Source organism: Cyprinodon tularosa, unplaced genomic scaffold (assembly GCF_016077235.1).
Source record: "Cyprinodon tularosa strain WSP-4 unplaced genomic scaffold, ASM1607723v1 ctg1234, whole genome shotgun sequence".
NCBI classification, from domain to species: Eukaryota; Metazoa; Chordata; class Actinopteri; order Cyprinodontiformes; family Cyprinodontidae; genus Cyprinodon; species Cyprinodon tularosa.
Window position 1 is genome coordinate 73,875 of NW_024038042.1, and position 26,471 is coordinate 100,345.

General features: G+C 45.5%; 1 protein-coding gene and 1 long non-coding RNA gene across 2 annotated transcripts; both read left to right on the top strand.

Annotated features, from left to right (window-relative positions):
* Nucleotides 1–844: 844 nt before the first annotated feature.
* LOC119777402 (mucin-2-like) lies at nucleotides 845–12,306 on the top strand. The gene is made up of 8 exons (XM_038276269.1): nucleotides 845–916; nucleotides 1,589–1,647; nucleotides 1,753–2,804; nucleotides 3,447–5,047; nucleotides 5,534–5,748; nucleotides 8,266–8,612; nucleotides 8,922–9,370; nucleotides 11,139–12,306. The coding sequence occupies exons 2-8, from the start codon at nucleotides 1,614–1,616 to the stop codon at nucleotides 12,304–12,306; spliced, it is 4,866 nt and encodes a 1,621-aa protein (XP_038132197.1). The 5' UTR covers nucleotides 845–916; nucleotides 1,589–1,613.
* Nucleotides 12,307–20,146: 7,840 nt separating this feature from the next.
* LOC119777404 lies at nucleotides 20,147–22,950 on the top strand. The gene is made up of 3 exons (XR_005279914.1): nucleotides 20,147–20,230; nucleotides 22,628–22,682; nucleotides 22,791–22,950. It is a non-coding gene; the product is annotated as an uncharacterized LOC119777404 (long non-coding RNA).
* Nucleotides 22,951–26,471: the final 3,521 nt, after the last annotated feature.

The following is a 26,471-nucleotide window of genomic DNA, read 5'->3' on the forward strand; positions in this document are numbered from 1 at the left end:
GGATGTGTCTTAATGTCAGAGGTTTGCAATTTGCGTAGGATAATTAACATTCCAGTAGAGACAGGCAGCGTCAAAGGTGCACTGCATGATCCTTCCCAGATAACCTGAATAACAGGAGAGTCAAAACAGCATATATTTTTCCAGTGTATTTCATATTTTAAAAAGCACTAAACATGTATAAAACTTTGTGATTCAATAAAATTGAAATGAAAGGATACGGCATGATTTGATTTAATCTTCTTCCAACATATGTTAGCTCTCTAAAGCCAACAGTTTACTCTTTCTTCAATATATGGTAGGTTATAGTTACCTGTTTAGACAAATCTAATTTCTGAAAATAAGCAGTTGAAATACACAAACAGTTTTTTTGTGGTATGACTCTTAATATTCATTGATATGTTGTGCTATCCATATATTGATGGAAACTGACGTCACAAAAAATCTTAGAAAACTTTAAAGTTGAATACTTTATATAACTTTGTTACTTGAAACTGCTAAGCTAAATTGTATTAACCGAAACCCACCAAGAAATAAATAATCATTGTAGTGTTATTCCAAACAATGAATGTAAATCTTACATCTTAGTTCAATATAGACTTGTTTAAATGTTGTGCTTTAAGTATCCCTAAAAAAAAAGTCATGTGCTTCAGTCCAAAATAAAAAGGAATGCTGGGAATCCAGTCTTGAACTGAATATTAAAACTATGTTCAACCTGTAGCCACACCTAAGATAAAGCATTATTCACTTAATTGCTGACAAATTTTCACCTTTGCATGCAACTGACGTCAAAGTACCTGCTCCTGATCTATATAAACCCTTTGCTTCAACGGTGAATAGTACCATTTGACCAGCAAACTGATCACGGAGCATCAGAACCTCTGTTACAACAGCGAAGGCAACTTATTACACAAAACCTGTAAGTAATACATTTCAACTAATTTCAGTACAACTTACTCTATGAGTGCTTAGGACATAGAGATATTCTATAATTAATCTTCAACATTAATCTAACATTACTTCTAACTCAAGATTGTGGATTCATTGAAAATCAATAACTTAATGCTATAGATGTAATATTCTTTATCAATTGGTATTATAAGCCAGATTTGATTACATTGTTATAATTGGAATAAAATAGTAATCTATATTATTAAATTTGGATCTAATTTTTTCATAAAATATTTTATTATTAGAATTGGATTTGCTTATCTCATCTAGTAAAATGTCTTTGATGGCAGTTTGTGGAAATGGGGATTACCAAATACATATTGCAGAATAAATGAATTCACAAGGGTTAGTAGAACTCACTGTCTTACATTACCATTCTATAATTAGGAAGATCTTGATTGAAAATAAAAATGGCAACTTGATCCATTTTGCCAGAAAATGACAAAAAAGAACTGAAGTAGAAAAGTAAATATTTACAGTGTTACTTGATTAAAAGAGGAAAATCAATAAAAATAATATTGAACTTTAATATTTTAAAGATATTTTAAATGAATGTTAAAGTAATATATGTAGTATGTTATATATTCTTTTTTTTAAAGGAAAATACAGCGCAAATGCTAATATACACATTTTCTTTTAGACAGAAAACAAAATAAAGAAGAATAATGAAGATTTTTTGGATACTGCTACTTGTTGCTGGTAAGTTAAACATCTAAAACTACAATGTGGCAGTGATAAATTTGAAAAATATATATAATTCATTGTGCTCTAATTTATAAATAATTCTTATAAAATGAAACCTAGGCATCCAGATGATGACCACAGCTGCTCAAACAACCACAACGGGTCCAGCAACAAACACAGCTGCTCCGACAACAACCACAGCTGCTCCAACAACCCCCACAGCTGCTCCAACAACCACAGTTGCTCCATCAACCACAGCTTCTGTCTCAACCGCAGCAGCTGCAACAACAACTACAGCTGCTCCAACTACAACCACAGCTGCTCCAACAACTACAGCTGCTCCAACAACCACAGCTGCTCCAACAACCCCCACGACTGCTCCAACAACAACAGCTGCTGCAACAACAACCACTGCGGCTGCTCCAACAACCACAGCTGCTGCAACAACCACAGCTAATCCAACAACCACAGCTGCCCCAACAACCACAGCTGCTCCACCAACCACTGCTGCTGCAACGACTACAGCTGCTACAACAACCACAGCTGCTGCAACAACGACCACAGCTGCTATAACAACCATAGCTGCTGCAACAACAACCACCGCTGCTGCAACAACCAAAACAGCTGCTCCAACAACCACAGGTGCCCCAACAACCACAGCTTCTCCAACAACCACGGCTGCTGCAACAACGACCACAGCTGCTCCAACAACCACAGCTGCTCCGACAACCACTGCTGCTCCAACAACCACGGCTACTGCAACAACCACGGCTGCTGCAACAACAACCACAGCTGCTCCAACAACCACAGCTGCTCCGACAACCACTGCTGCTCCAACAACCATGGCTACTGCAAAAACCACGGCTGCTGCAACAACAACTGCTGCAGCAACAACAACCACAGCTTCTCCGACAACCACGGCTGCTGCAACAATAACCACAGGTGCTCCAACAACCACAGCTGCTGAAACAACTACAGCAGCTGCTCCAAAAACCACAGCTTCTCCAACAACCACGGCTGCTGCAACAACGACCACAGCTGCTCCGACAACCACTGCTGCTCCAACAACCACGGCTACTGCAACAACCACGGCTGCTGCAACAACAACTACTGCTGCAACAACAACCACAGCTGCTCCAACAACCACAGCTGCTGCAACAACAACAACTGCTGCTGCAACAACAACCACAGCTGCTCCAACAACCACAGCTGCTGCAACAACAACCACAACTGCTCCAACAACCACAGCTGCTGCAACAACCACAGCTAATCCAACAACCACAGCTGCTCCAACAACCACAGCTGCTGCTGCAACAACAACCACAGCTGCTCCAACAACCACAGCTGCTGCAACAACAACCACGGCTGCTGCAACAACAACCACCACGGCTGCAACAACAACCACAGCTGCTCCAACAACCACAGCTGCTGTAACAACCACAGCTGCTCCAACGACTACAGTTGCTCCAGCAACCACAGCTTCTGTCTCAACCACAGCAGCTGCAACGACAACTACAGCTGTTCTAACTACAACCACAGCTGCTCCAACAACTACAGCTGCTCCAACAACCACAGCTGCTCCAACAACCACCACAGCTGCTCCAACAACAACCACCACTGCTCCAACAACCACAGCTGCTGCAACAACAACCACCGCGGCTGCAACAACAACCACAGCCAATCCAACAACCACAGCTGCCCTAACAACCACTGCTGCTCCAACAACCACAGCTGCTGCAACAACAACCACAGCTGCTCCAACACCCACAGCTGCTGCAACAACAACCACAGCTGCTCCAACACCCACAGCTGCTGCAACAACAACCACAGCTGCTCCAACAAGCAGGGCTGCTGCAACAACGACCACAGCTGCTCCAACAACCACAGCTGCTCCGACAACCACTGCTGCTCCAACAACCACTGCTGCTCCAACAACCACGGCTACTGCAACAACCACGGCTGCTGCAACAACGACCTCAGCTGCTCCAACAACCACAGCTGCTCCGACAACCACTGCTGCTCCAACAACCACGGCTACTGCAACAACCACGGCTGCTGCAACAACAACAACTGCTGCTGCAACAACAACCACAGCTGCTCCAACAACCACAGCTGCTGCAACAACAAGTGCTGCTGCAACAACAACCACAGCTGCTCCAGCAACCACAGCTGCTGCAACAACAACCACAACTGCTCCAACAACCACAGCTGCTGCAACAACCACAGCTAATCCAACAACCACAGCTGCTCCAACAACCACAGCTGCTCCAACAACCACGGCTGCTGCAACAACGACCACAGGTGCTCCAACAACCACGGCTGCTGCAACAACGACCACAGCTGCTCCAACAACCACAGCTTCTCCAACAACCACAGCTGCTGCAACAACAACCACAGCTGCTCCAACAACCACAGCTGCTCTGACAACCACTGCTGCTCCAACAACTACGGCTACTGCAACAACCACGGCTGTTGCAACAACAACTACAGCTGCTCCAACAACCACAGCTGCTGCAACAACAACCACAACTGCTCCAACAACCACAGCTGCTGCAACAACCACAGCTAATCCAACAACCACAGCTGCTCCAACAACCACTGCTGCTGCAACAACCACAGCTGCTGCAACAACGACCACAGCTGCTCCAACAACCACAGCTACTGCAACAACAACCACGGCTGTTGCAACAACAACCACGACTGCTGCAACAACAACCACAGCTGCTCCCACAACCACAGCTGCTGTAACAACCACAGCTGCTCCAACAACTACAGTTGCTCCAGCAACCACAGCTGCTCCAACAACCACTGCTGCTGCAACGACTACAGCTGCTCCAACAACCACGGCTGCTGCAACAACGACCATAGCTGCTACAACAACCACTGCTGCTCCAACAACCACAGCTGCTGCAACAACCACAGCTAATCCAACAACCACAGCCGCCCCAACAACCACAGGTGCTCCAACAACCACAGCTGCTGCAACAACAACCACAACTGCTCCAACAACCACAGCTGCTGCAACAACCACAGCTAATCCAACAACCACAGCTGCTCCAACAACCACTGCTGCAGCAACAACCACAGCTGCTGCAACAACGACCACAGCTGCTCCAACAACCACAGCTGCTGCAACAACGACCACAGCTGCTGCAACAACTACAGCTTCTCCAACAACCACGTCTGCTGCAGCAACAACCACAGCTGCTGCAACAAACACTGCTGCTCCAATAACCACAGCTGCTCCAACAACCACAGCTGCAACAACAACCACAGGTGCTCCAACAACCACGGCTGCTGCAACAACGACCACAGCTGCTGCAACAACCACAGCTTCTCCAACAACCACGGCTGCTGCAGCAACAACCACAGCTGCTCCAACAACCACAGGTGGTCCGACAACCACGGCTACTGCAACAACCACGGCTGCTGCAACAACAACAATTGCTGCTGCAACAACAACCACAGCTGCTCCAACAACCACAGCTGCTGCAACAACAACCACAACTGCTCCAACAACCACTTCTGCTGCAACAACCACAGCTAATCCAACAACCACAGCTGCTCCAACAACCACAGTTGCTCCAACAACCACAGCTGCTCCAACAACCACAGCTGCTGCAACGACCACAGCTGCTCCAACAACCACAGCTGCTCCAACTACCACAGCTGCTCCAACTACCACAGCTGCTCCAACAACCACAGCTGCTCCAACAACCACAGCTGCTACAACGACCACAGCTGCTCCAACAACCACAGCTGCTGCAACAACAACCAGGGCTGCTGCAACAACAGTGGCTGCTGCAACAACGACCACAGCTGCTCCAACAAGCACGGCTGCTGCAACAACGACCACAGCTGCTCCAACAACCACAGCTGCTCCGACAACCACTGCTGCTCAAACAACCACTGCTGCTCCAACAACCACGGCTACTGCAACAACCACGGCTGCTGCAACAACGACCTCAGCTGCTCCAACAACCACAGCTGCTCCGACAACCACTGCTGCTCCAACAACCACGGCTACTGCAACAACCACGGCTGCTGCAACAACAACAACTGCTGCTGCAACAACAACCACAGCTGCTCCAACAACAACAGCCGCTGCAACAACAAGTGCTGCTGCAACAACAACCACAGCTGCTCCAGCAACCACAGCTGCTGCAACAACAACCACAACTGCTCCAACAACCACAGCTGCTGCAACAACCACAGCTAATCCAACAACCACAGCTGCTCCAACAACCACAGCTGCTCCAACAACCACGGCTGCTGCAACAACGACCACAGGTGCTCCAACAACCACGGCTGCTGCAACAACGACCACAGCTGCTCCAACAACCACAGCTTCTCCAACAACCACAGCTGCTGCAACAACAACCACAGCTGCTCCAACAACCACAGCTGCTCTGACAACCACTGCTGCTCCAACAACCACGGCTACTGCAACAACCACGGCTGTTGCAACAACAACCACAGCTGCTCCAACAACCATGACTGCTGCAACAACAACCACAATTGCTCCAACAACCACAGCTGCTGCAACAACCACAGCTAATCCAACAACCACAGCTGCTCCAACAACCACTGCTGCTGCAACAACCACAGCTGCTGCAACAATGACCACAGCTGCTCCAACAACCACAGCTGCTGCAACAACAACCACCACTGCTGCAACAACAACCACAGCTGCTCCCACAACCACAGCTGCTATAACAACCACAGCTGCTCCAACAACTACAGTTGCTCCAGCAACCACAGCTGCTTCAACAACCACTGCTGCTGCAACGACTACAGCTGCTCCAACAACCATGGCTGCTGCAACAACGACCATAGCTGCTACAACAACCACTGCTGCTCCAACAACCACAGCTGCTGCAACAACCACAGCTAATCCAACAACCACAGCCGCCCCAACAACCACAGGTGCTCCAACAACCACAGCTGCTGCAACAACAACCACAACTGCTCCAACAACCACAGCTGCTGCAACAACCACAGCTAATCCAACAACCACAGCTGCTCCAACAACCACTGCTGCTGCAACAACCACAGCTTCTGCAACAACGACCACAGCTGCTCCAACAACCACAGCTGCTGCAACAACGACCACAGCTGCTGCAACAACTACAGCTACTCCAACAACCACGTCTGCTGCAGCAACAACCACAGCTGCTGCAACAAACACTGCTGCTCCAACAACCACAGCTGCTCCAACAACCACAGCTGCCCCAACAACCACAGGTGCTCCAACAACCACGGCTGCTGCAACAACGACCACAGCTGCTGCAACAACCACAGCTTCTCCAACAACCACGGCTGCTGCAGCAACAACCACAGCTGCTCCAACAACCACAGGTGGTCCGACAACCACGGCTACTGCAACAACCACGGCTGCTGCAACAACAACAATTGCTGCTGCAACAACAACCACAGCTGCTCCAACAACCACAGCTGCTGCAACAACAACCACAACTGCTCCAACAACCACTTCTGCTGCAACAACCACAGCTAATCCAACAACCACAGCTGCTCCAACAACCACAGCTGCTCCAACAACCACAGCTGCTCCAACTACCACAGCTGCTCCAACAACCACAGCTGCTCCAAAAACCACAGCTGCTGCAACGACCACAGCTGCTCCAACAACCACAGCTGCTGCAACAACAACCACGGCTGCTGCAACAACAACCACCACTGCTGCAACATCAACCACAGCTGCTACAACAATCACAGCTGCTCCAACAACCACCACAGCTGCTCCAACAACCACCACAGCTGCTCCAACAACAACCACCACTGCTCCCACAACCACAGCTGCTGCAACAACAACCACTGCGGCTGCAACAACAACCACAGCTGCTGCAACAACCACAGCTAATCCCACAACCATAGCTGCCCCAACAACCACAGCTGCTCCAACAACCACTGCTGCTGCAACAACGACTACAGCTGCTCCAACAACCACAGCTGCTGCAACAATGACCACAGCTGCTACAACAACCACTGCTGCTCCAACAACCACAGCTGCTGCAACAACGACCATAGCTGCTCCAACAACCACAGCTTCTGCAACAACAACCATTGCTGCTGCAACAACAACCACCGCTGCTGCAACGACAACCACAGCTGCTCTAACAACCACAGCTGCTGCAACAACCACAGCTAATCCAACAACCACAGCTGCTGCAACAACCACAGCTGCTCCAACAACCACTGCTGCTGCAACAACGACCACAGCTGCTCCAACAACCACAGCTGCCCCAACAACCACAGGTGCTCCAACAACCACAGCTGCTGCAACAATGACAACAGCTGCTCCAACAACCACAGCTTCTCCAACAACCACGGCTGCTGCAACAACAACCACAGCTGCTCCAACAACCACTGCTGCTCCGACAACCACTGCTGCTCCAACAACCACTGCTACTGCAACAACCACGGCTGCTGCAACAACAACCACAGCTGCTGCAACAACAACTGCTGCTGCAACAACAACAACAGCTGCTCCAACAACCACTGCTGCTCCAACAACTACCGCTGCTGCAACAACAACCACAGCTGCTCCAGCAACCACAGCTGCCCCAACAACCACAGCTGCCCCAACAACCACAGCTGCTCCAACAACCACAGCTGCTCCAACAACCACAGCTTCTGCAACAACGACCACAGCTGCTCCAACAACCACAGCTGCTGCAACAACGACCACAGCTGCTGCAACAACTACAGCTTCTCCAACAACCACGTCTGCTGCAGCAACAACCACAGCTGCTGCAACAAACACTGCTGCTCCAACAACCACAGCTGCTCCAACAACCACAGCTGCCCCAACAACCACAGGTGCTCCAACAACCACGGCTGCTGCAACAACGACCACAGCTGCTGCAACAACCACAGCTTCTCCAACAACCACGGCTGCTGCAGCAACAACCACAGCTGCTCCAACAACCACAGGTGGTCCGACAACCACGGCTACTGCAACAACCACGGCTGCTGCAACAACAACAATTGCTGCTGCAACAACAACCACAGCTGCTCCAACAACCACGGCTGCTGCAACAACAACAATTGCTGCTGCAGCAACAACCACAGCTGCTCCAACAACCACAGGTGGTCCGACAACCACGGCTACTGCAACAACCACGGCTGCTGCAACAACAACCACCGCTGCTGCAACAACCAAAACAGCTGCTCCAACAACCACAGGTGCCCCAACAACCACAGCTTCTCCAACAACCACGGCTGCTGCAACAACGACCACAGCTGCTCCAACAACCACAGCTGCTCCGACAACCACTGCTGCTCCAACAACCACGGCTACTGCAACAACCACGGCTGCTGCAACAACAACCACAGCTGCTCCAACAACCACAGCTGCTCCGACAACCACTGCTGCTCCAACAACCAGGGCTACTGCAAAAACCACGGCTGCTGCAACAACAACTGCTGCAGCAACAACAACCACAGCTTCTCCGACAACCACGGCTGCTGCAACAATAACCACAGGTGCTCCAACAACCACAGCTGCTGAAACAACTACAGCAGCTGCTCCAAAAACCACAGCTTCTCCAACAACCACGGCTGCTGCAACAACGACCACAGCTGCTCCGACAACCACTGCTGCTCCAACAACCACGGCTACTGCAACAACCACGGCTGCTGCAACAACAACTACTGCTGCAACAACAACCACAGCTGCTCCAACAACCACAGCTGCTGCAACAACAACAACTGCTGCTGCAACAACAACCACAGCTGCTCCAACAACCACAGCTGCTGCAACAACAACCACAACTGCTCCAACAACCACAGCTGCTGCAACAACCACAGCTAATCCAACAACCACAGCTGCTCCAACAACCACAGCTGCTGCAACAACAACCACAGCTGCTCCAACAACCACAGCTGCTGCAACAACAACCACGGCTGCTGCAACAACAACCACCACGGCTGCAACAACAACCACAGCTGCTGTAACAACCACAGCTGCTCCAACGACTACAGTTGCTCCAGCAACCACAGCTTCTGTCTCAACCACAGCAGCTGCAACGACAACTACAGCTGTTCTAACTACAACCACAGCTGCTCCAACAACTACAGCTGCTCCAACAACCACAGCTGCTCCAACAACCACCACAGCTGCTCCAACAACAACCACCACTGCTCCAACAACCACAGCTGCTGCAACAACAACCACCGCGGCTGCAACAACAACCACAGCCAATCCAACAACCACAGCTGCCCTAACAACCACTGCTGCTCCAACAACCACAGCTGCTGCAACAACAACCACAGCTGCTCCAACACCCACAGCTGCTGCAACAACAACCACAGCTGCTCCAACACCCACAGCTGCTGCAACAACAACCACAGCTGCTCCAACAAGCAGGGCTGCTGCAACAACGACCACAGCTGCTCCAACAACCACAGCTGCTCCGACAACCACTGCTGCACCAACAACCACTGCTGCTCCAACAACCACGGCTACTGCAACAACCACGGCTGCTCCAACAACCACAGCTGCTCCGACAACCACTGCTGCTCCAACAACCACGGCTACTGCAACAACCACGGCTGCTGCAACAACAACAACTGCTGCTGCAACAACAACCACAGCTGCTCCAACAACCACAGCTGCTGCAACAACAAGTGCTGCTGCAACAACAACCACAGCTGCTCCAGCAACCACAGCTGCTGCAACAACAACCACAACTGCTCCAACAACCACAGCTGCTGCAACAACCACAGCTAATCCAACAACCACAGCTGCTCCAACAACCACAGCTGCTCCAACAACCACGGCTGCTGCAACAACGACCACAGGTGCTCCAACAACCACGGCTGCTGCAACAACGACCACAGCTGCTCCAACAACCACAGCTTCTCCAACAACCACAGCTGCTGCAACAACAACCACAGCTGCTCCAACAACCACAGCTGCTCTGACAACCACTGCTGCTCCAACAACTACGGCTACTGCAACAACCACGGCTGTTGCAACAACAACTACAGCTGCTCCAACAACCACAGCTGCTGCAACAACAACCACAACTGCTCCAACAACCACAGCTGCTGCAACAACCACAGCTAATCCAACAACCACAGCTGCTCCAACAACCACTGCTGCTGCAACAACCCCAGCTGCTGCAACAACGACCACAGCTGCTCCAACAACCACAGCTACTGCAACAACAACCACGGCTGTTGCAACAACAACCACGACTGCTGCAACAACAACCACAGCTGCTCCCACAACCACAGCTGCTGTAACAACCACAGCTGCTCCAACAACTACAGTTGCTCCAGCAACCACAGCTGCTCCAACAACCACTGCTGCTGCAACGACTACAGCTGCTCCAACAACCACGGCTGCTGCAACAACGACCATAGCTGCTACAACAACCACTGCTGCTCCAACAACCACAGCTGGCCCGCAACAACCCCCAGCTAATCCCAAAAACCACAGCCGCCCCCAAAAACCAAAAGGTTTCTCCAACAACCCCCAGCTGCTGCAACAAAAACCACAACTGCCCAAAAAACCCCAGCGAACCAAAACCACAGCTAAACCCCAACCCCAGCTGCTCCCAAAAACCCCTGCTGCAGCAAAACACAGCTGTGCAAAAAACGACCCCGCTGCTCCAACAAAAACCCCAGCTTCGGGAAACGACCCCAGTGCTGAAAAAAAACTACAGCTTCTCCACCCAAAAACGTTGGGTGCAGCAACAAAAACCCCGCTGCTGCAACAAAACCCCTGTTTCTCCCCAAAAACCACAGCTGCTCCAAAAACCACAGCTTTCCAACCCAAAAACCACAGGGTCCCCAACAACCCCCGGCTGCTGCAACAACGACCACAGCTGCTGCAAAACCACGGCTTCTCCAACAAACCCGGCTGCTTTCAGGAAAACCACGCGCTCCCAAAACCCCAGGGGGGTTTCCCAAAAACGGCTACTGCAAAACCACGGCTGCCGCAACAACAACAATTGCTGCGCAAAACAAACCAAAAGTGTCCAAAAAACCACAGCTGCCCGCAAAAAAACCACAACGCTCCAACAACCCCTTCTGCTGCAACAACCCCGCTTTAAACCCAAAAACCACCCGCCCGCTCCAAAAACCACAGTTTTCTCCCCAACCAAACAGCTGCTCCAACAAAACAAACTGCCTTTTCCCAAAGGGGCCCAGCCTGCTCCAACAAACCACAGTTTCTCCAACTTTAAAACGCTGCTCCAAACCCACCACCCCGTTTCTCCCAAAAAACGGGGTGCCCCCAACAAACCCCAGCTGCCCACAACGACCCCCCGGCCCCCATCCCAAAAACACAAAGGGCCCCGCTGCCCAACAACAACCACGGGGGTGCCTGCAACAAACAGGGGGCTGGTTTTCCAACAAACAACCACCAGGGGTTTCTCCAAACAAAGCTCGGTGCTTGCCCCCAAAATCGACCCCCAGCCCGGCTTCCCAAAAAAACCTCCCCGGTCCGACAACCCTTCCCTTTCCCCCAACAAAACCCCTTTCCCCGCCCCCAAACAACCGGCTTACTTTTACAAACAACCACCCCGGGGTGCCCCGCCCAACCCCAAAAAACCCCTAGCCCCCCTCCCCAACCCCCCCAACCCCCCACTCAGTGCCCCGGGCAACCATTTCCCGCCCCCCAAAACCCCAAACCAAAGGGCCTAAAGCCCAAAAAAACCCCCCGGCCCCGAATCAAAAAACAACCCCAAAATTTTGCGGCTGCAACCAAAAAACCAAAAATTTCCCCCCCAACAAACAAAAACAGGGCCCGCCCCAACCCCAAAAAGTTTTGCTGCAAAAAAACAACAAAAGCGGGTCCAGCACCCCCCCATGCCCGGGCCAAAAAACAACCAAAAACTGCTCCCAAAAACCACAAACGTTTCACAAAACCACAATATAAAACCCCCAACCACAGCTGCCCCCAAAACCCCAAAATGGCCCCCCCAAACCAAACCACGGCCTGCTGCAAACAACCGGGCCCAGGTTTCTCCAAAACCCAACGGCCTGCCAACCAAAACCCACCAAAAGTGCTCCAACCCCCACCACAGCCTCCAACAACCACACTGCTGGGAACAACAACCAAAAGCTGCCCCCCAAACAACCACAGTGCCCCTGAAACCATGCTGCTCCAAACAAAAAACCCCGGTACCCGCCAACAACCCCCGGCCCCGTTGCAAAAAAACAACCTGCTTTTTCTCCCAAAAAATAAAGCTGCCCGCAACAACCCAACCCCCACAATTGCTCCAAAAAACCCAAACTGCTGCAACTAACCCACAGCTAATCCCCAAAACCACAGCCTGCCCCCAACAACCCCTGCTGTACCAAAAAACCACAGCTGCTGCCCAAAAATGAAACCCCGCTTTCTCCCCAAAACCCCAGGGTGCTGCAACAAACCCAACCCCCCCACTCCTGCAACAAAAACACCAAAACTGCTCCCCAAAAACCCAGCTGCTATAACAACCACAGCTTTCCTTTCCAAAAAATACAGTTTTTTCCAGCAAAAACGCGTTTTAACCCAAACCCCTGTGGTGCAACGATAAGGGTTTCTCCAACAACCCCTGGCTGCTTTCAACAAACGACCATAGCTGCTACAAAACCACTGCTGCTCCAACAACCCCAAACTGCTGAAAAACCAAAGCTAATCCCAAAAACCACAGCCGCCCCAACAACCAAAAGGGGTCCCAAAAACCAAAAAGCGTGCAACAAAAACCACAAAATGCCCAAAAAACCACAGCTGCTGCAACAAACCCCAGTAATCCAAAAAAACCACAGCTGCCCCCAAAAACCACTGCTGCTGCCAAAAAACACAGCTTCTGCAAACCCAAAGACCAAAGCTGCTCCATCAAAACCCCAGCTGCTGCCAAAAAACGACCACAGTGCTGCAACAATTTCAGCTTACTCCAACAAAACCCCGTCTGCTGCAGCAACAACCACAGCTGCTGCAACAAACACTGCTGCTCCAACAACCACAGCTGCTCCAACAACCACAGCTGCCCCAACAACCACAGGTGCTCCAACAACCACGGCTGCTGCAACAACGACCACAGCTGCTGCAACAACCACAGCTTCTCCAACAACCACGGCTGCTGCAGCAACAACCACAGCTGCTCCAACAACCACAGGTGGTCCGACAACCACGGCTACTGCAACAACCACGGCTGCTGCAACAACAACAATTGCTGCTGCAACAACAACCACAGCTGCTCCAACAACCACAGCTGCTGCAACAACAACCACAACTGCTCCAACAACCACTTCTGCTGCAACAACCACAGCTAATCCAACAACCACAGCTGCTCCAACAACCACAGCTGCTCCAACAACCACAGCTGCTCCAACTACCACAGCTGCTCCAACAACCACAGCTGCTCCAAAAACCACAGCTGCTGCAACGACCACAGCTGCTCCAACAACCACAGCTGCTGCAACAACAACCACGGCTGCTGCAACAACAACCACCACTGCTGCAACATCAACCACAGCTGCTACAACAATCACAGCTGCTCCAACAACCACCACAGCTGCTCCAACAACCACCACAGCTGCTCCAACAACAACCACCACTGCTCCCACAACCACAGCTGCTGCAACAACAACCACTGCGGCTGCAACAACAACCACAGCTGCTGCAACAACCACAGCTAATCCCACAACCATAGCTGCCCCAACAACCACAGCTGCTCCAACAACCACTGCTGCTGCAACAACGACTACAGCTGCTCCAACAACCACAGCTGCTGCAACAATGACCACAGCTGCTACAACAACCACTGCTGCTCCAACAACCACAGCTGCTGCAACAACGACCATAGCTGCTCCAACAACCACAGCTTCTGCAACAACAACCATTGCTGCTGCAACAACAACCACCGCTGCTGCAACGACAACCACAGCTGCTCTAACAACCACAGCTGCTGCAACAACCACAGCTAATCCAACAACCACAGCTGCTGCAACAACCACAGCTGCTCCAACAACCACTGCTGCTGCAACAACGACCACAGCTGCTCCAACAACCACAGCTGCCCCAACAACCACAGGTGCTCCAACAACCACAGCTGCTGCAACAATGACAACAGCTGCTCCAACAACCACAGCTTCTCCAACAACCACGGCTGCTGCAACAACAACCACAGCTGCTCCAACAACCACTGCTGCTCCGACAACCACTGCTGCTCCAACAACCACTGCTACTGCAACAACCACGGCTGCTGCAACAACAACCACAGCTGCTGCAACAACAACTGCTGCTGCAACAACAACAACAGCTGCTCCAACAACAACTGCTGCTGCAACAACTACCGCTGCTGCAACAACAACCACAGCTGCTCCAGCAACCACAGCTGCCCCAACAACCACAGCTGCCCCAACAACCACAGCTGCTCCAACAACCACAGCTGCTCCAACAATGACTGCAGCTCCTCCAACAACTGCAGGGCCACCCTCTACCACATCAGCTCCAACCACAACATTTTCAGCGACAACCACAGCCTCTTCAGGAGTGACCTATAAAGCAAGTTTTCTGTTAATAACAGCAGTGATTACAGCAGCCATTTTTAACTAAAGAAACAATTCTTTAGTGCCAAATAAGTCTAGAAAATCTTCATTATTTAGTAAAATGTATTGCACTGTATTTGTTTGTATTGAATCCTGATATTTATGCCGATATTTCTATTTATTTATTTATTTATTAATTTTGCCATTAATTTACTATATTTTCTTTGTAGCATAGAACATGTATTTCTTTTACAAGACATAGTAATACAGAATCATATGAACTACCCTACAAATTAATGCAAATATTACACACTGTTATTAGGACATGTTCTTGGAAGATGTAAAAAAATATATATTCGTGTGTCAGAATCACACACAGATACAAAACTAAGATAACCAAATTGGTTACTTTGGTTTTTATTTATATGAAGCAATCCAAAGTTTAAAATTAAATGTGTTGTATGTAGCGGTGCCTAGAATGTATTTTGTTATAAAAATAATATTAAAAATCTCAATAAAGAATACATGTAAGGTGTGGAGGCTTAGTATGTTTTTGTGTGACTCATACCAATTGATAGAAGAAATTATTGATATACAGTATCTAATAACTTCACAAAACCATCAATCTACCTTTGCTATCATCTTGATTTATTTTAGGATACTATATTTTAGTATGTCATGCATTTATGGAAAGATGAGGAACATTGAACCATCTGTTTGTGTTATGTCCATTACAATATTATATAAAATTTAAAGATCTTGAAATTCCAAAGAGAGCTACATTTTATAGATTTTTCTTTTCATAGAATTTAGCATATCATTCAGTGATAAACTGAAATCAGAATCAGACATACTTTAATAACCCCAGAGGGAAATTACTGAAATGACAATCTTTCAAATAAAACCATCATGGGGAAGTATCATTAATGCAAGGTACAGACCTGATTGGGCTTCTTAGCAACCTTTTTTTTTTTCTTATCTTAATATTATCATTATGTCTGTAGATGTACAATACAAAGTGTGTGTTAACTGTTTATGTAATACTTTTACAGCTTTGATTTGTGCATCGTGCAGGGCTGTGCGCACCTGAAACATAGCTGTTTATCCATCACAAAGGGAATAGCAGTCACTAAGAAAAAAAAAAACAGATTAAAATAAACATTTCTGCTTGCCATTTAGTTAGTTTAAAAATGGCAACAATTTTCTATCCAAACAAGTAGATTAGATCCAAGCATGAACCACCACCAGTCAATTCTCCAGAATGATCATGTAAGACAGTAGAGAATTTAATGCACATTGTCATAGATTAGATTAGGTTAGATGAGCTTTATTGATCTCATAGCGGAGAAATTCACTGGTATCATATTGGCATAGTAATTAAAAAAGGTGATTCATAGACTTTGCTGCTATCGACCAAGTGTGAAATAAAAGTGGAGGGAAACTCCTCTTTAACAGGAAGAAACCTGTAGAACCAGCTCAGGAAAAAAAGAGAAAAAATAATATTAGTCGAAACATCACCAAAAAACACAAAACTTGATGGAAAGAGAATGTACCAGAATAAGGAAATTGGTCCCAATGTTCTTCAGAGATAGCTAAGGATAGACTGAGCAATTCTAACTATAATCTTTATTAAAGAAAAAAGAAAAGTCTTAAAACTAGACAGAGGGTTTGCCTCATAAAATAAAGCTATTTGTTCCACAGAGGAAGAGCCTAATTACTCAAAGCTCTGCCTCCTATACTACTTTGAGAAATTCTAGGAACCACAAGTTTTCCTGCAGTCTGAGAGTCAACTGCTCTGTTAGGACCCCTAGAACAGCTGAGTGGACCCCACCTTAATAACTGTCACTATTATAATGCAAACAATGTCTGATATATTTAGCCCCCTGTACATGAGATTGGAGAAATATTGAAACAAAAAAATCATAAAAACATCATTTAATATATTTTAAAGTAAGTAATCCAAAATTCACTCTTATATTAGAAGTGAAGTGACAGGAAATTAATTTCTCTTTCCACAGTTTCACCCTTTCGATTATACAAAAGTATATTTTCCTTCATGTGATCAATAATAAAAAGCAAAAAAAGAATGATTAAAGATCATTTATATAATCAGTCTATCTACTTTATCTATTTAGCAAATTTTATCTCCTCAATGTCCATGTTTCTTTGTAATAAATAGATTAGAAAACATAAGATCTGGGAAATTTTCTGTTTTCTCAGGAGTGTTCATCAACAAGGTAGATATTTTTATCAATGATTTTGTTAAACATGACTTGAATACAAGTCATGTTTAACATGACCTGATCTGAAGCAGGAACTAGATGGGTTGGTGTTAGCGGTGACACCACTCCCCTCCCCCCAATCCGGATTTCAGGTTTACCTACTGGTTCATCCTGTAATCCCGGGTACCAGTGCTCCGCGCAGCGAGGAGTGGGAGGAGGATGAAGATGTGGAGACCGTTGTCCCTTCCAGAGCTGAGATGAGGAATGCAGTTTGCGTTTTAAAGACTGGCCTCCTACATGTTGGTTTCACAAACTTTGACCTTTTATATTGTTTTGAAAAAAGAAGTGAACTCGAGGTTGGATAACACTCTGATCAAGGGAACCATGGATAAATATGTGAAATGATTTCTTAATGCGGCGCAGCAGATCCGCAACACAAAACAGACGTAGGCTAGCTGTAGGAGCCATTTATTTATTTATAACCAAAAGTAACTCATGATCAGTTGATAATAAGTAACTGAATAATAATACATTTATTTTTACTGGAACAGTATTTTAAGCCTTGTGAAAAGGCTTCTGATGGGATTGACAATTTTTTTCTTTTTTTTTTTTGAAGTGCCATAAAAATAAAGTAGGGATACATTCTTCTCTGCTGAAAGGTCTCATGTTTATCTGAGAGACTTTTTCAGTGGTTAGTAGTAATGAGTTCACTAGGCCTTATAGGCTGTATCTTTGCTTATTGGATCAAAAAAATGTCACTGTTGACTTCTTCATACATTAAGGAAAGGTACAACTGAGAGTTAACCCCTTCAACAGACAAAGTCTCTCAGAATAGAAAAAAAAAATTTAGACAAAGAAAAACCTGACAGAGGACATACTGTACAGTTTTTATGAGTTCCATAAAACATTGTAGCTTCGCTTAAAAGTAACTATTTTTATAACTGAATAAAAAGCTTTAAAAAGAGCCCTGAATAGACTAGCAAACAAAGTCAACTAATTTTTTCCAACTTGCAGCTTCATTGTCTTTGACCTCAAAACTGATCCAGATCCAATTTATTGTCATGTTGTTCAGGGATGCTTGGACACAGCATGTCAGTAAATCACTCTTATGGAATGTCAAATATCTGACGTAAAAAAAATCCAACTCTGACATCAAGACACAGCCACTGTATAAGAAACACCTATCTATGTGAATTGTGCCTTCATTCCATCTGATTCTTATCTTTTAAGTCTGAACATTCATATATCGTAGGAAAAAAAGAAGCTAAGTGTTTGTGCCTTTAAAATATTGCCTGTGCTGTTTCAGGAAATGTGTTGTTCTACCATTGAGGAACCAGGTAGTTATTTTTAGCAAAATTTGGAAAATGCTTGTTTTGAATGTCTGCATGCAATCATTTTAAAATACATAAATACTTTTTAGATAATTCATTCTTTAGAATATGTTTGAAATACATTAACAGTATTTAAAACTTTCCTCATCCAAACATTATAATTTTTTTTTATCCATTTATAACTGAAGCGACATTATCCAAAAATAGCATTCAATTTTAGGACAGTATTTTGGTATGTAAGAAAAGGAACCTAAAATGTTTGTTTATATGACTCAGTCAAAACAGAAACATTTTCTGAGGTCACACCATTATAGTGCTGTTGTTCTTGTCCTACGTAAGGAGACTCCACCCTTTAATAAGACTTCCATCACTGGATTGTTTTTTTTTACATCATAGACAATAAAGTGTGTAATAAAGAAACTATTTATAAACCAGCTGTGACATGTTTTAAAAAGTTTGTTTAAGGTTTTGTTTTAACTAATCTGCAAATGTTTGCAGACACTTGTAATTTTATAAGTTGATAATGAAAAATTGGAAAATCATTCATGAAAAGCAGGAGTACAGATAACAAAATGGAAGAAAGGATGGGAAGAAAATTTAAATATAATTAGAGTTTTTTTATTACTCAAAATACTTTTATTCAAAAAAAATTAGCAAAACTAAATAGTAAAAAAAAATATCTACATCGGGATTAAAACAACAACAGGTTTTTAAGAGATGCAGCCCTATGCAGGCTAGCAAACAAATTCAGGACAAAAAGTATTTCCAGCATGCAGCTTTATTGTCTTTGACGTCAAAACTGATCCAGTAAATAAAGGGTTGTTCTTCCTTGCAAGGAAAAAACAGTCTACATACATAAAAATATACTGCAGGTAACACCCCAAGGGTGTGACTTTATAAACCTTCCCATTTTGAGTGAATCATTTAATGAAACATGTCAGTGCTTCACATTTAGGTACATAAAAAAAGCACTGCCATCAAACAGAAACTATTTCCAGATATAGAAATTTAAAATAATAATTCTGAGCTTTCATAAAAATAAAACAAAACTTAATTGAGGCATTTTGGATGTAAGAAAATTAAACTTACATTATGGACAGTCACATGAACATGTTAACATTAAAGAAAACTCTAAATTTTCGCTGAGATACATTGAGATCGAGCTTTTTTGATATGTTCATAAATATTATATATATTAATGCTAAATGACGTACCTGGAAAAAAGTTCTTTAAAAAAAACATGAATAAAAAATTAGTCATGTTCCTATGTCCAAAGGTAAATGAAATGCTGCTCAACCAGTCTTAGACAGATGAGTCAAAAAATGTTCCTCTGATAGCCACACCTAAGATAAAGAATTGTACACTTAATTGCTGACTAATTTTTACCATTACGTCCGTCTGACATTACAGTACCTGCTCTTGATGTATATAAAACCTTTGCTTCAATGGTGAATAGTACTAGTTAACCACAAACTGATAGGATCAGAGAGCATCAGAACCTCTGTTACAGCTGTGAAGGCAACTCATCAGACGAAATCTGTAAGTGATATATTTCTACTACATGCTTACACTGTGAGTGCTTAGGGCATATACATATGGTGAATTAAGTATATATCTATATGTGCCTCTTCAAACTTCTATTTTATGCTGCTTTTAAATATGTTTATATATATATATATATATATATATATATATATATATATATATATATATATATATATATATATATATATATATATATATATATATATATATATATATTCAATTCAATTTCAATTCAGTTTATTTATATAGCGCCAAATTCACAACACATGTCATCTCAAGGCACTTTACAGTTCAACCAGATCATACAGTCAAATCGATACAAAGTTTTCTATCTAAGGAAAACCAGTTGATTGCATTGACTCATTGACTCAAATACAATCCCTCACACTAAGCATGCTTGTAGCTACAGTGGAGAGGAAAAACTCCCTTTTAACAGGAAGAAACCTCCAGCAGAACCAGGCTCAGTGTGAGCGGCCATCTGCTGAGGCCGACTGGGGTTCAAGGAGACAGAAGCAGAGATACAAAAAGCAGCTGTAAAAGGCGGCCCTGTCCAGGAAACACACAGCCAGGCAGACGAGCCCCAAGGCAGTTCCCATGTCAGAGGATGAAGAGAGCACATCCACTCAGTCACTGTCAGAGAAACAGGACCACACTGGAAAACAGGCCAATCTCCAACATCTATAAACAAGGGTGTTGATGGAAGCAGCACAGCTGTTGTTTCTTTCCAGGATGACGTCACAGCCAAACAGGAACAGACGAGGCAAAGCTACTCCGAGGAAAAGCAGAGAGAGCAGAAGGTTAGAGATTGAACTAACAGATTCTGCAGAATAGGAGAACAGAGAGAGAATGAAGCAGAATGATGAAATGGGGGTCCCTATGTCCTCCAAAAGTCTAAGCCTATAGCAGCATAACTATAGAGATAGCTCAGGATAACCTGAGCCACTCTAACTATAAGCGTTATCAAAAAGGAAAGTTTTAAGCCTAGCCTTAAAAGTAGACAGGGTGTCTGCCTCACGGACTAAAACTGGTAGTTGGTTCCACAGGAGAGGAGCCTGATAACTAAAAGATCTGCCTCCCATTCTACTTTTAGAAATTCTAGGAACCACTAGTAAACCTGCAGATTGAGAGCGAAGTGCTCTGTTAGGAACATAAGGAACAATCATATCTCTGATATAAGATGGAGCTTGGCCATTTAAGGCTTTATATGTGAGAAGGAGGATTTTAAATTCTATTCTTGATTTAACAGGAAGCCAATGAAGAGAAGCCAGGATAGGCGAGATATGATCTCTCTTTTTAATTTTCATTAGAACTCTGGCTGCAGCATTTTGGATCAGCTGAAGGCTTTTAACTACAGTTTGTGGACTTCCTGATAGTAAAGAATTACAATAGTCCAGCCTTGAAGTAACAAATGCATGGACTAGTTTCTCAGCATCACCCCTGGACAGGATATTTCTAATTTTTGCAATGTTCCTCAGATGAAAGAAGGCAATTCTAGAAACCTCTTTGATATGGGATTTAAATGACAGGTCCTGATCAAAAATAACACCAAGATTTTTTACTTTATTATCTGAAATCAGTTTAATCCCATCCAAATGAAGTGACTGGCTAATCAGTTTCTTTTTCAGAGACTCTGGTCCAAAGACTATAACTTCTGTTTTGTCTGCATTCAGAAGCAGAAAGTTAAGAGTCATCCAGGTTCTTATGTCTTCAAGACATGCCTGTAATCTATGTAATGGGTTAGCTTCATCTGGATTTATAGACAGATATAGCTGGGTATCATCAGCATAACAGTGGAAATTAATCCCATGCTGTCTAATATATATATATATATATATATATATATATATATATATATATATATATATATATATATATATATATATATACATACACTCAGCAAAAACTTAATGCTATAGATGTATATTCTACGCTAATTGGCATTATAAGCCATGCCTGACTACATTCTTATTATTATTATTATTATTAATATTATAACAATTTCATTGTAATTTATGTTAGCAATTTTTTTTATTTTGTCATAAGAATTGGATGTGTTTTTCTTGCTAAGTTCTAAACTTCTTGCTAAAAAGAAGTATCTGTCTGAAATTGGTGTTTTATAATAATAAAGTTCTCTACTGAAAGGGAAAAACAAATCTTCATCCATTTTTTCACAAAATGACAAAAGAGAATTGAAACAGAAAAGTAAAAAGTATGAATGTACAAAGAAAATCAAACTTGCTTTTTGAGATGTATTAAATTAGTATTAAAGTAATATGTTAAATAGTCTAGTTGCAGATATAGAAGATAAAATGTATTTTTAAATAAATGGGATATACAAAGTAAACTAATTATAACAAATACAAGATAATACACATATTTTCTTTCAAACAGAAAACAAAAATAGGAACAATAATGAAGATTTTTTGGATACTGCTACTAATTGCTTGTAAGTTACTAATCTTATGATCACAATGTGGTGGTGATATGTTTGAAAATCATATATAGATTTCATGAGGCTTTGCTTGATGAATAATTCATATAAAATCAAACCTAGGCATCCAGATGACGACCACAGATGCTCAAACAACCACGGCTGCTCCAACAACCACAGCTGCTCCAACAACCACTGCTGTTATAACAACCACTGCTGCTCCAGCAACCACTGCTGCTCTAACAACCACAGCTGCTCCAGCAACCACTGCTGCTCCAACAACCACCACAGTTGCTCCAACAACCACAGCTGCTCCGACCACCACAGCTGCTCCAACAACCACTGCTGCTCCAGCAACCACTGCTGCTCCAACAACCACAGCTGCTCCGACCACCACTGCTGCTCCAACAACCACTGCTGCTCCAGCAACCACTGCTGCTCCAACAACCACAGCTGCTCCAGCAACCACTGCTGCTCCAACAACCACAGCTGCTCCAACAACCACTGCTGCTCCAGCAACCACTGCTGCTCCAACAACCACAGCTGCTCCGACCACCACTGCTGCTCCAACAACCACGGCTGCTCCAACAACCACAGCTGCTCCAACAACCACTGCTGTTATAACAACCACTGCTGCTCCAGCAACCACTGCTGCTCTAACAACCACAGCTGCTCCAGCAACCACTGCTGCTCCAACAACCACCACAGTTGCTCCAACAACCACAGCTGCTCCGACCACCACAGCTGCTCCAACAACCACTGCTGCTCCAGCAACCACTGCTGCTCCAACAACCACAGCTGCTCCGACCACCACAGCTGCTCCAACAACCACTGCTGCTCCAGCAACCACTGCTGCTCCAACAACCACAGCTGCTCCAGCAACCACTGCTGCTCCAACAACCACAGCTGCTCCGACCACCACAGCTGCTCCAACAACCACTGCTGCTCCAGCAACCACAGCTGCTCCAACAACCACAGCTGCTCCAGCAACCACTGCTGCTCCAACAACCACCACAGTTGCTCCAACAACCACAGCTGCTCCGACCACCACAGCTGCTCCAACAACCACTGCTGCTCCAACAACCACAGCTGCTCCAACAACCACTGCTGCTCCAGCAACCACTGCTGCTCCAACAACCACAGCTGCTCCAACAACCACTGCTGCTCCAGCAACCACTGCTGCTCCAACAACCACAGCTGCTCCGACCACCACAGCTGCTCCAACAACCACTGCTGCTCCAGCAACCACTGCTGCTCCAACAACCACAGCTGCTCCAGCAACCACTGCTGCTCCAACAACCACCACAGTTGCTCCAACAACCACTGCTGCTCCAGCAACCACTGCTGCTCCAACAACCACCACAGTTGCTCCAACAACCACAGCTGCTCCAACAACCACTGTTGCTCCAACAACCACAGTTGCTTCAACAACCACTGTTGCTCCAACAACCACAGTTGCTCCCACAACCCCTGCTGCTCCAACGACTGCTGCTCCAACCACAGCTGCTCCAACAACCACAGCTGCTCCAACAACCACTGTTGCTCCAACAACCACTGCTGCTCCAGCAACCACTGCTGCTCCAACAACCACAGCTGCTCCAACAACCACAGCTGCTCCAACAACCACAGCTGCTCCAACAACCACTGTTGCTCCAACAACCACTGCTGCTCCAACAACCACTGCTGCTCCAACAACCACTGCTGCTCCAACCACAGCTGCTCCAACAACCACAGCTGCTCCAACAACCACAGCTGCTCCAACAACCACTGTTGCTCCAACAACCACTGCTGCTCCAACAACCACAGCTGCTCCAACAACCACAGCTGCTCCAACAACCACAGCTGCTCCAACCACTGCTGCTCCGACAACCACTGCTGCTCTAACAACCACAGCTGCTCCAACAACCACAGCTGCTCCAACAACCACTGCTGCTCCAACTACAGCTGCTCCAACAACCACAGCTGCTCCAACAACCACTGCTGCTCCAACAACCACAGCTGCTCCAACAACCACAGCTGCTCCAACAACCACAGCTGCTCCAACAACCACAGCTGCTCCAACCACTGCTGCTCCGACAACCACTGCTGCTCTAACAACCACAGCTGCTCCAACAACCACAGCTGCTCCAACAACCACTGCTGCTCCAACTACAGCTGCTCCAACAACCACAGCTGCTCCAACAACCACAGCTGCTCCAACAACCACAGCTGCTCCAACCACAGCTGCTCCAACAACCACTGCTGCTCCAACAACCACAGCTGCTCCAACAACCACAGCTGCTCCAACAACCACAGCTGCTCCAACCACTGCTGCTCCGACAACCACTGCTGCTCTAACAACCACAGCTGCTCCAACAACCACAGCTGCTCCAACAACCACTGCTGCTCCAACTACAGCTGCTCCAACAACCACTGCTGCTCCAACAACCACTGCTGCTCCAACCACAGCTGCTCCAACAACCACAGCTGCTCCAACAACCACTGCTGCTCCAACCACAACTGCTCCAACAACCACTGCTGCTCCAACAACCACTGCTGCTCCAACCACAGCTGCTCCAACCACAGCTGCTCCAACAACCACTGCTGCTCCAACAACCACTGTTGCTCCAACCACTGCTGCTCCAACAACCACTGCTGCTCCAACAACCACTGCTGCTCCAACCACAGCTGCTCCAACAACCACTGTTGCTCCAACAACCACTGCTGCTCCAACCACAGCTGCTCCAACAACATCAATTTTCACTGCTACAACTTCAGCAACAACCACAGCCTCTTCAGGAGTGACTTATAAAGGAAGTTTCCTTTTAATCACAGCACTCGTTGCATCTGCTATTTTTAAATGAAGAAACAATTGTTTAGTATGAAAAAAATACAACTTTTTAATGATTTATTTAAATTTATGACCGTCTTTTAACTTTTTCTCTTGCAAAATATTTCTGTTTGACTTGATTCTTGATATGCATACAGAGATTTGGAAATATTTATTTATTTATTTATTTATTAGTGATGTTGCTTGCAATTAATCACTTACATTTTCATTTTTAAAAATAACATGTATATTTTTTAACAAGACACATTTAGACAGAACCATATTAGCTACATAACAAATTCATGCTAATATTACACACTGTTACTACATGCTATTTAAAGATGTAATCCAAATTGTTATAAATTTGTGTGCAAGAATTGGTTATCATAGTTTTTATTCATATTATGCAGACCAAGTTCGAAACTAAATATTTTGCCTATAGGGGTTACAGACCTGCATGTTGTTACAAAAATAATGCTTATTATTTATTGCAATAAAGAATACATATGAAGTGTTGAAGCTTAGTAGGTTCTGTTTGACTGAAACCAACTGGTAGAAAAATTTATTTTTAGTCAGTATCTAAGAACTATACAAAACCATCTATCTACCCTTAATATCCTCTTGATTCTCTTCAGGATCATTGGCAATTGTTTGCCATATGTTAATAAGAATATTATATTAAATTAAATTCATTTTACTTATATAACGCCAATTCACAACACATGTCATCTCAAGTCACTTTACAGAGACAATTCAACTAGATCATCCAGTCAAACTGATTCAAAGTTTTCTATCTAAAGAAAACCAGCTGATTGCATAATTGACTCATTGACTCAAAAGCAATCCCTCGCATCAAGCATGCTTATAGTGACAGTGGAGCAAGCAGTAGAAATGTTATAAATAAAATCCCTGATAAACAGTCTTGCATGTTATGAGAACAAACACTTCTTAATAGGATAAACAGCCACTCTGTCTTAAACACCTTGTAGCCTCGC